Source organism: Oryzias latipes, chromosome 18 (genome assembly GCF_002234675.1).
Source record: "Oryzias latipes chromosome 18, ASM223467v1".
NCBI classification, from domain to species: domain Eukaryota; kingdom Metazoa; phylum Chordata; class Actinopteri; order Beloniformes; family Adrianichthyidae; genus Oryzias; species Oryzias latipes.
In genome coordinates, this window is record NC_019876.2 from 5535073 (window position 1) to 5546919 (window position 11847).

Here is an 11847-nt window from a genome sequence, read left to right on the forward strand (position 1 = left end):
CACAGAGTCACTAGTTGTGAATCGTATGCTTTGTGATAGTGTTTGTACAAAATTTATGTTGCTAAATAAAAATAAAAGAACAACAACTTGAGATTTTTTTTATTTCAATTCAGTTTATTTCAATATAAATGATTAAATAACTATTGAGCAAGCAGACAATTACTTAATCATTCACAAAAGTCAGACTTATTTTTCTTCTTATGTTTTAGAAAAAAAAAATAAAGTTTGTAGGTAACTAGTGCTTTAATCCCACCACAATTATGTTCCAAGATAACCTAAAGTCCTGGCATCTGATTTCTGATGCGTTAACAACATTGAAGAGAGTTGGTGCAAAAAGATTGAAAACAGTTTCAACCCAAATCCAGGCAAAAAAGAAACTTCCTTTACTTCTTAATTTATCGTTTTACCTCTCAATTATTCAAGTCACATTTAGGCATCAAGTTGGCACAATTCAGATATTCAAATTAATGCTTTCTTAGTTATATAACATGCTGTAAATACAAAAATAATGTATTCAATACCTCAAATATTTGGTGATAAAAAATGCGTTTTTTCTTTTTAACTTTGGAGGTAAGGAAAACCAGAAGGGAAACTATCAATAAACTTAGGCTGGGAAAACAATAACTTTATACTTCAACAAACATCTTTTACTTACACCAAGACAGATTTTCTTCAGATTTGTCCCCCAAAAACGATTGCAGTCTGTTTAACGTGGGTGTTGTAGGACTCCACAGTAGTTAATTGCTTCACCTGACAGTGAAAATTCACTTTCACCTGAAAGAAAACACACATAAAAAGAAAGTCATTAATTGGATCAAGGAGTCCAACATGCCCAACCTGTCTAACATGAAACTTGCATAAAAGACGTTCACTTTTGATGTTGGAATATTAGCCTTTTCAAATGTAAATTCAATTGGTTGAGATGTAAACATGAGGTAACCTGGAAGAATTCAAAGTTTAAGATTATTTTGATTTAAAGTTATGATTCATATTTGAATGTGGAGAAAATTAACTAAAAAAGGGACATTTCTTCTGAAGCTACGTTCATATCGCCCCCGGCAACAGGCGGTCAAGTGACCACTTCCAATCAAAACGTGTACATTTTTTAACCGTTTTTGGGCCCTACTTTCAATACTCAAATGCTACAGAATGATTGTTAAATTAAAAACAGGTTAAACTTTGATGAATAATTTGAATTGATAGTGACATATGGATATGACATGATGTTTCCGACACCAAGGCTTTTAAATAATCAGAATAGAACTTTGAATAAAGAAGCCTGGAGTGAGTTTTCTGAGTGTTGCACCGCTGCAACATTTCACACTAAACCTCGTCCAACTGTACGTAGGTTGCAGACATGATATAGTTAACAGTAGAAGAACACCCTCCCTGCTGGTCCAGTGTATATGTAGCTTCGAGTGAATCATCTTATTGATAAATGTTAAGGCTTGTGTAGTTCGTTCACTTGGAAAACACTGATGCCTTACTTTGAGAGCCCGAAGAATTCGTTACATAACCGGAGTCAAGGCCGTCCGCGGGAACTTGCTGCTTCTTGGACATGGCCTCTTGTTTCTTCCGAACAATGTACTCTGCAAACTCCCTCACGGCGCCGTTTCCTGTGGTGTGATGGCAGCTGTACTTCGCAGCCTTCACAGCCTCCGCAGGCGCATCTCCAGGCACCGCACTCAGGCCCGACTGGTTCAGGCAGTCGGCATCTGCTCCGTCATTACCTGGGAAGGTAAACCAACAAGCTTGCACTCAAAACGTTCGACGGAAGATAATCTTTCTGAACACCGGCAACCCTGGAGCATTATTACCTGAGCAAACAGCAGAAAATACTAAAGCAAATAGATCCACACCTTGAGTTTAAACTCTCAGGCCTTGAACAGTTTCTGAATACTGAACATTTGATGATTTCAGCTTGAGTTTGGCAAGACTCTTAACGCTACTGCCTCCCGACCGCGCTTCGGTTGCAGCTCACCGCTCCCCCAGGGGATGGGTCAAAGGCAGAGAACAAATTTCCCCATTGTGGGATGAATACAGTATAATTTAAGGCAACATATCACACTTATTAAACCTGACAGGGCACACCTGTGAAGTGAAAAACATTTCAGGTGACTACCTCTTGCAGCTCATCAAGAGAATGCCAAGAGTATACAAAGCAGTAATCAAAGCAAATGGTGGCTACTATGAAGAACCTACAATATGACATTTCACACTTTCCTGTTATGTATATAATTCCACATGTGTTAATTCACAGTTTTGATGCCTTCAGTGTGAATCTACAATTTTCATAGTCATAAAAAATAAAGAAAACTCTTTGAATGAGGTGTGTACTGTATATATGGGGAGATTTCCTTTAAAAAAAAAAAGATATAATCTAAATCTCAATATTCTTACTACAGTTTTTTGTTCAATTCATTTTCTGAAAATAATTTGATAAAATCTTAAATATAAAAAAATAAAAAGTTCCAAAAAAAAAAGGACAGCACAAAGTAAAGCAAATCAAATATTAAAGTTCTTCAAGGTTTAACTCTAGGCTCTGCCTGTGTCTACTTCTCTCGTTACATAACATAATCTAAATCTTAACGTGTAACCTTTGATATCATTTAGTTTGTTTGGTTAAAATATTTCATAAAATCAGAAAACATTAAAAAAACAACAACCAAAAGGTCAAAATAGATGCCAGAACAAATACATACAAGTCAAATATTAAATATGGAGTTCCCCAAGGTTAGATTTTTGGCTCCCTTTACATTTATACAAAGTTTTAATTTTTATGACACTATTTTTAATATTTTTTAATTTTTTGTCATAATTGTTTAATATAAAGCCCTTTGAAGTCATTTTTTAAAGACATGTTTTAATATATAAAATCTTTTAGCAATAATTTTCAAAAATTAGGTTAGATGTTGGTTTGTTACAATAATATTTAAACGAATATGCACTACAGACCAAAAGTTTGGACACACCTTCTCATTCAAATGAATGGGAAGGTGTGTCCAAACTTTTGGTCTGTAGAGCATATTTATAGAAAACTAGCATGAAGTAGTCATACCCATGTACGCCACATCTTTCCACTCCAGCTTCTTCTTCTTCAGGAATGGCTGCAGGTCCTCCAGCGGCTTCTTTCCCACCGTCAGGACCTGACACCCCGTCCTTTCCCTCAGTTTTTCCACCAGCGACTTCCCAATGGGGTCCTGACTGCAGTTCAGTAGAACCACCTGCAGGCAGGAGGGTTGCGCATGAGCTCGTCTGATGCAGAAGCCGCAGACGGCGTCTGCAGGCGGAGCAACTCACCTCCACCTTTTCGCTCTTCAGCATCCGCAGACCCTCCATATCTCTGATGTGGAAGGACACCATCTCCTTTTCAGAACTGGAGATAGTGATCCTCCCGTCTGTCAAACATCCAGACAGCTTGCAGAACATCAGGCGCACAACCTCGGGCGGGACCTTACCGAAGTAACCATACCTGTAGGAAAACAGACATGCGAACCTGAGAACTGGAGGAAAAGTTATTCATTTGACCCTACCGACAGTAAACCAAGAAATCCTACAGCAGCTCAGATCTTCCGTCTCACCTCAGCACCCTCTGCTCAGCCACCGGCCAGTCAATGTCGATGTCGATGTCTATGCTGTACTGTGGCTCCATCTCATAATAGGCCATCTTCCCCCCCTGAGAGGTGGACAGACAGACCTCAGCGTCTTCTCTGCCGCTACACAGAGAACGCCGCACCCATCGCTCACCTGCAATAACCCTTTCTCGATCAGGCTGGTGGTGGCAAAATAAAAGGAGCCGTTCTCAACCAGCTCCCCGTCCCAGTCCTGGCGTCGAGGACGGTTCTTAGGGTCCAGGTTCAACGGCACCGTTACCTCAGAGCCTGAGGAGAAAGGTTTTCAGGAGGCCCAGTGTTAAAATAAATGAGTAAATAAAATTAAAAAAAGAAAATCCATCGTGTCACTTTTTAGGTTTCTTTAATGTAAAGTTTGAAAATCTGATTTCAACCAACGTTCCCTGTAAGTCACTACTTCTGTATAAACAAATGTTTAGAACATTTCTCTTCCCCCCCCCCCTCACAACTTTTTATTAAAGAAAGAGTCATGACAACACAGCAACTTCAATAATACTAATTACGTTTTCCTTACAAAAAAAAAGATGGAAAAAATGAAGGAAGAAAGAAAAGAAAAAACTATTCTACCACATTTTTTTTAAAACAAGTATCTACAGACAAACAAACAAAAATTATAATTACAAAAAAAAAAAAAAGAACAAGAATGAACATTGCTTTTCTGATCTGATACAATCACAGCACTCCTTAAAGGTTTTTAAGGTGAGGTTACAAAATTCCATGCAGTTGAAATAAAATATCTGTTGAATCATCCGTTAGGTCTAAATTTTGAATACAATTGAAAAAGGTAAGGGTGGGATTATATAAATTCTCTTCTTCCCATTCCTTTTCAAGCTATAAATCAAGCTCTACTTGACTTTAGTTAATGACCACTGTATTTAATTAAGCAAATGTGATTCAAGTGTCTCGTTTTATTTTCTCCTTTTAATCTATGCAATTCAACATTTCTGTAATGAGTTTGATAAATATGTGTCAATTCTTTATTGCTTTGACAACAAATGCTTGAAATAAATCAAATTAAAATAAAAATATCAAATCAAATCATAAAGGGTCTCCAAATTTCCTGAAATAGGTGTTTGCTTTTACCAATATATATGTTATTCTTTCTAAAGGAAGGCAATACATTTGTTTTAGCCAGCGGTTTATGATAGGCCAGGTCTAATTTTTCAAGCTTGTGCAATACACCTTTTAGCCGTTGACAAGCTGATATCAATAAATGTGCCCTCTTTTTTTCTACAATTATGCTTCACTGGATGCATTGCCAAAAGAAATAAGGTAAGGCTTTTTGGGGGACACCCCCATATACAATGTTTTGCACAAACATCTGGTATGTTCTTATATTTATTTAGTTGCACTGGTGTAGTATATAAAACGCATTAACCATTCAAATTGCAGTATTCTCAGTCGACTGTTAATAGACATAGAATGAACTTTACAACATGTCCTTGTCCAATCATTTTCATTAATACTTAGTGACAAGTCATCATTCCACGATTTTAATTTACCATTTGAATTCTCTAATGTATAAGATATAAGTCAGGGGTAGTGAACACGCGGCTCTCGGCCAATAAGCATGCGGATCTTTGCGTCTCATATTTTCTATATACTGTGTATATACCTTCAGCCCCTAAGACTCATGGGAATTGGGGAATATTGCACAACTTGCTGTTGTGTTGTAGGGAGAGGAGTGTGTTATGGAAAATAATACGGCTTTAATTGCGTGTTTGTGTGTGTGTGTACGTCCTGGCAGGTCAGTGTGTGGTGTGGCTCTTTGACTCTCAGTGAAAGAATTCGGTTCTTCGTGTCAAAGTTGTTCGCCACCCCTGATACAAGTTATAGAGGTCAGAAATTATGGCTTTTCTTCATTTGTTTTTTAATTATCTGGGTTTCCAACTGTGGAAGAGGAATTGTGTTAAGATTCTTTTGGTTTGCACTCACAAAGCTTCTTAACTGAAGATATTTAAAGTAGTGTTTTTTTTTTAATCCAGGTTGTACATAAATTTTAGTTCCTCAAAGGACATAAAGGTATCTGACAGTGATTGGTACAAATCTCTAATTGTTCCAAGTCCTTTGGATGCCCACGTTTTAAATGTTGTATCCATTCTTTCTGGTAAAAAAAAGCTGGTTACCCCAGATTGGACTAAACTGCGATAAAGGATTTACTTCTTTTAAATAGCTTTTGACCTCGTAACAGACCTTTATCATGCATTTCAAGAAAGGATTTTAACAAAGCAATTAGATCAGAAGAGGGGAGTGAACAAATCCCAGTCTTAGAGGTAGTAATTGGAGCGTACCAGCACAAAACATCCAAAATGATCTCTAAACTGTACCACAGCCTCATTTCATGTCAGAAAAACACAACTTTATATGTTAAAGAAAAGTGGGAAAAAGAAATGTCCATCACTATTTCAGAGAAAGAATGGTATTCAACATGTGCATCAACTCAGTCCTCTACCACATCAATGAAATGGAGGGAATTTAATTGGAAAAACCTCATGCGTTTCTTTATTACACCTTCAATTAAAAGTAAACTATCAGCAAATCCACAGATGTGTTGGAGACAGTGTGGTGCAGTAAAGGCAAATCATTCTCATATCTTCTGGAACTGTTCGCAAATAGGACCATTTTGGCATTCCATTGATCATTTCTTAAACGCTTTGCGCTACACAATCCCCTTCAAGCAGATAGTATTACATCTGGGCAACATTTCTGAAACAGTCATTTCTCAAGATCAGTATTTGGTGAAAATATTCCTGATTGCAGCAAGGAAAGCAATAACCAGAAGATGGCTTAAGCCAGAACCACCAACCATTACAGACTGGACTGAAATAGTGGAGGAGATTTATATTATGGAAAAGATGACTTTTGCTTTAAGATTGAGAGAAAGACATTTTAAGGAAAAATGGGACAAATGGACTGTATATAAAAACTCACAGGCCAATGTATAACGTGTTTACATTTCTGGAATGGTGGCTGACGTGTTCAATTTTCTTTTTTTATTTTCTTGTCTTTTTTATCTATTTATTTTTAGTTATTATCATTCTTTTTCTTTCGTTTTCTTCTCTTTGTAAGATTCAATTCGTTTGATGTCATGTTCAAGTGTCTTATATCTTGTTAACAAAAAAGAAAAATAAACTTAAGTTATAAAAAAAAAAAAAAACTTTCTTATTTTGTCTGGAGTCTTATTTTAGACACCAGTAAAGATCACAAATCATTGAAGAAAAAAGTTCAGCGCACTGTCTAGTGGGTCTAAATGACCCAACCCCCAATGTTAAAGGAACCACGACTGGTTTGCTCTGTGACAGTAGGTCTACTCCATCCCTGCAGTCTAGAGCAGCTTTAGTCCTGACAAGAGCAGACAGGAGCTAGTAACTTCAGTCAACTCGCCTCCTTTCTTGACCTCCTTCCAGCGGAACTGGTGCCTCCTGACCACCGAGAAGACCGAGTCGTAACCGTCCTCCGTTATCAACTTCAAGGCCTCGCTCAGGTGATCCGGATGCAGACACGGGGATGTAGCCTGGATGTTACAGACCACGTCCACGTCTACCAAAACAGAAGGAGGCCATTTTTAAGGGTAGCTAGCACAAAGCGCCAGGTAAAATCCCCCCCCCCCCCCTTTACCTGGATGATCCTTGACAAACTCCTGAATGGCTTCCAGAGACGTAGAGGAATCCTTGGAGACTTCCAGGCTTCTTCTATGTACTTTGGCTTCAAAGGATTCGGCAACTTTGGCAATCTCGTCATGGTCGGTTGATACCCACACGCTAAACACAAAACCAAAAAGATCCCTGCTGTAGCTTTGTTATAATTAAACAGCTGTGTAATTATAATAATTTGTGTGAATTACAAATATAGATTTACCGTTTCAAAAAAAAAAAAGTCTATCCGGCTTCAGACTCTCGTTTTCACAACCATCACACACACGTTACATACTTCACATATTTTACGTCTGTTGCAGGTTCACTTTTGCAGTCAGCAAGTACATTTGTTGTTGGGTCACATTTTTCTTTCATTCTGTTTGTTGCATAGTTGCAGAAAAGCATGTTAAACTTCATCTAATTTGGAGTCTATTCCTCCTTTTAAATGATATCAAAGAATAAAGAAAAGAAGAAAACTGCTGTAGGCTCACTTTTACAGTCAAGCTAGCACATTTATTGCTACGTCATATTTCTTTGTCATTGCGGAGTTAAACTTATAATCGTTGTATTTTAAGTCTTTAGTCTGTTTTTAAAACATTTGAAAAGGATCACAGGAATTAGGAACTGGTGAAGTTTCTTTTTTTAAGCTATGCTCGTAAATTTATTTTCCCTTTTTGTCATTTTGTTTGTTACATTTAGAGTTAAACCTTTTCTCTTTCATTTCGAGTCTGCTCTCTTTTTAACCATATCAAAAAAGGATCATAGAAAAAAGATTAAAGGGGGAAATGTCGACGTCACACATTTCCCACAGTGCCTTTTTTATTATTATTATTATTAAGTAATTGGTTCGACAGCTGTGGCAAGCAGCTGGATGATTGACCTTTAAAACATCCTGAAAAAATACTGCACATTTTAAACCAGAAACACAGAACACCAAGACAGAGAGAAAGGTCCACCTTTACAAAGAAAACTGCCATTTTCTGCACAAAGCAATACATTTCAGAACCACAACGTTTGTGTTCCATTTTGTGGGACAGACGCCAACACAGACAGAATCAATGAACATTAATTAAACGTTATCAAACGTGCAATAGTCGACGTAAACGACAATAGAAACAGTTTTTTTTGTCGTGTTCTGTACCTGTCAAACAAGCCGGAGTCATGCGCAGCCCGCAGCACCCAGCCAATGAGCGGGACGCCGGCGAGCTTCTTGATGTTCTTCAGCGGGATCCCCTTGCTGCCTCCTCGCGCCAGAATCAGCGCCGCCACGTGCCTCCCCCTAGCCTTCTTCATGTGGGGGCCGCCTTGCTCCTCGTCGAGGGGTTGCTTTGGGGAGGACATCCGATCTTTTATAGCCCCGCAGCTTGTGAAGAAAATTGAGGAGTTTGTGCTGACAAGCCCTTCAACGGGCTGCTGCTTCTTCTTTTCGTTGGTTTGATTGGAACAACCTTTAGGCGCCACCTACTGGCTCGGAGTGCAGACCACAGTTTGAGAGTCTTTTTAGATTTTCTTTCTTATCATCTTTTTGGCCCTCAGAAATAAAAAAATACATTTAGTACACGTATTCCTCTCTGATATATTGAGTAACAGAGCAGTGTAACTCCTCCACAGCACTTTTAACCCCTTGTATGCTTTGTGTGTACTTGTGTTGTGTTGCTGTCATTTTTAAATCAAGCGTGTGCAGATGTAATTCACAGCCTGTGTCCTTGAAAGATGACAACAAAATAATCAAATCAGTCTTTATTTATGTAACACTTTATATCACGTATAGTCGATTTTATTGACCTCCCATTTTATTTTCATCCTTACAGGTTTTTTATTAAGTACAGGAGTCAGGACCATACATATTGTTCTGTCTTATTATGTTTCTGTACATTACCACAGTGAAATAATACAATGCTTTAGTTTTTCACATTGTTATGCATGTGTTGTGTTGTGAGTAAATGTGTTGTGTGTTAAGTTAATGTGTTGTGTTGCGAGTTACTGTGTTGCGTAGTAAGTTAATGTGTTGTGTGTTAAGTTAATGTGTTGTGTTGCGAGTTAATGTGTTGTGTGTTAAGTTAATGTGTTGTGTGTTAAGTTAATGTGTTGTGTTGCGAGTTAATGTGTTGTGTGTTAAGTTAATGTGTTGTGTGTTAAGTTAATGTGTTGTGTGTTAAGTTAATGTGTTGTGTTGTGAGTTACTGTGTTGCGTAGTAAGTTAATGTGTTGTGTGTTAAGTTAATATGTTGTGTTGTGAGTTAATGTGTTGCGTAGTAAGTTAATGTGTTGTGTGTTAAGTTAATGTGTTGTGTTGTGAGTTAATGTGTTGCGTAGTAAGTTAATGTGTTGTGTGTTAAGTTAATGTGTTGTGTTATGAGTTAATGTGTTGTGTGTTAAGTTAATATGTTGTGTTGTGAGTTAATGTGTTGTGTGTTAAGTTAATATGTTGTGTTGTGAGTTACTGTGTTGTGTAGTAAGTTAATGTGTTGTGTGTTAAGTTAATGTGATGTGTTGCGAGTTAATGTGTTGTGTGTTAAGTTAATATGTTGTGTTGTGAGTTAATGTGTCGCGTAGTAAGTTAATGTGTTGTGTTGTGACCCTTCTGGGCCACCGTAAAATGTGCTGGGTGAAAAAAAATCAACAGCTGACCTGTCAAAAAGCAGAGAGGCTACTTGTCAGGAAAAATCTCCCATTGATCCAACCACAGTTAAGGAAAAAGAATGAAATGTAATTGTGGTGGTTTATTTCTTTTTGTCATTCTGGTTTGTGAAATACTTGTTGTTTTTTTAAGTTTATTTCTGTGAGCAACAATTTATTTTTCATGTTACTATATCGGACCACATTTGTATTGAAAAATGTACTTATTACATTGCTATTTAAGTTAAAGTCTTAGTATTTGTTCTGACCATTGAAATGCACTCTCTGTTCACAGACGTATGGCAGACTGAAAAGGCTAATAATGTGTTTGTATAATCTGTTGTTCGATTTATTTGCAGGAAAAACCAATTCTGCAAATTTGTTGAATCTATAAGAGCCATTCGCTGTTACTTTGTACTTTTAATAAAAAAAATCCTTTAATCCTTTAATTAATTTTTTTTCTTAATTATTAAAAAAAAAAATCAGGTATCGGTGGTAAAAAGTCATTATTGTGCATCACTAACTGCAGCTAATCTTCCTGAAGAAAACCGGCACACCGGCAACCCTGGAGCATTTTCACCTGAGCAAACAGCAGATATTACAAAAGCACATAGATCCACACCTTGAGTTCAAACTCCCAGGCCTTGAACAGTTTCTGTTTACTGAACATTTGATGATTTCAGCTTGAGTTTGGTTTACAACAGATTATAACAGCTCATTTTTTAAATAAATAAATAAAAAATGCTCAAAAGTTCAAAACATAACACAGAAAAAACAAGTTAAATAGAAAACAGAGCTTCCAAAAGTTCAAGTCTAGGCTCCTTCTACATCTATTTATCCATAAATTCAATCTAACTCTTAGTGTTCTCTATATTTATTGAGCTTTCAATTTTAAGCATAATAGAAACAAATTCAGAACCCAGTCCCCCACCCCCTCCTGCTGTCGGTTACATTGATACAACAATATCAATTTAGTGAAAAACAAAATGTACAAAACTAATAAAAAAAACAGAAACAAGAAAAACATTTATATATACACCGTAATTTTCGGATTATAATCTGCTACTTTTGTCACACGCTTTCAACCCTGCGTCTTATTCAATGATTCGGCTAATGTGTGCATTTTTTGCTTTTTTAATGCATTTTTTCTAACGGCCGCTAGGGGCGCTCGAGCAGAAAGGGGAAGAGTGAGACAAGGGGAATATGGTTAATGTGTCGAGGAAGATGCAAGTTTAATGTAAATTCCCGCTTTGTGAAGGGATAGCACGAACAGACCCTCATCATGAAAAATGCAGGAAGAAATGCAGATGACGAAGCCTTCAAGTTAAAAGCAGTGTGAAATAATCCACCATCACCAATGGGATTAGAAAAGCCGGTTTGCTGTGTGACAGAGAGGAGAGCGCAAACTCAGGAGTGAATTTCCCTCAGGATGAGAGTGACACTGAAAGTGACAAGAAGGAGACACAGAGAGTGTGGCGAAGAAAACTGATGCTGTTCGAATCCAACACTGAGGAGGAAGACTTCCATGGTTTCAGTGCACAGGAGGCGCGCCCATCTATAAGTTACTGCTGCTCTCAGTGACTTTTACCGGGATGTTTTTTTTAACCAGCCCTGTTAGTGCTGTTACTACCATATTGCTGCTGTGTTACTGCCGGCACTGTTTGGAACAGAGCTGTGACGGTGAGGGATGTGTGATCACCGCTGTGACGAAGCGGTGATGAAGCAGCAGGAGTTACGGTGTCGCTGTTACGGTACATACACATCCTCAATCTACAACACGTTTCAATGTGGACACATGCGGCTTATAGACAGGTGCGGCTTATGTATGTATAAAATGTTTTATCCTTTAGAAAACTTAATGGGTGCGGCTTATAATCAGCTGCGTTCTCTAGTCTGGAAATTACGGTATATATATATATATAAAACAAACGCCCCTCTCACCCTCCGCGGGCGGGTGGTTT

At 37.7% G+C, this 11847-nt stretch overlaps 1 protein-coding gene across 1 annotated transcript; it reads right to left on the minus strand.

The window, feature by feature from the left end:
- Positions 1 to 102: 102 nt before the first annotated feature.
- Positions 103 to 8714, minus strand: cmas (cytidine monophosphate N-acetylneuraminic acid synthetase). The gene is made up of 9 exons (XM_023965884.1): positions 8409 to 8714; positions 7251 to 7393; positions 7017 to 7172; positions 3748 to 3881; positions 3582 to 3676; positions 3301 to 3472; positions 3059 to 3224; positions 1488 to 1730; positions 103 to 774 (listed from the first exon to the last, which is right to left on the minus strand). The coding sequence occupies exons 1-9, from the start codon at positions 8606 to 8608 to the stop codon at positions 707 to 709; spliced, it is 1377 nt and encodes a 458-aa protein (XP_023821652.1). The 5' UTR covers positions 8609 to 8714; the 3' UTR covers positions 103 to 706.
- Between the last annotated feature and the right edge of the window lie 3133 nt (positions 8715 to 11847).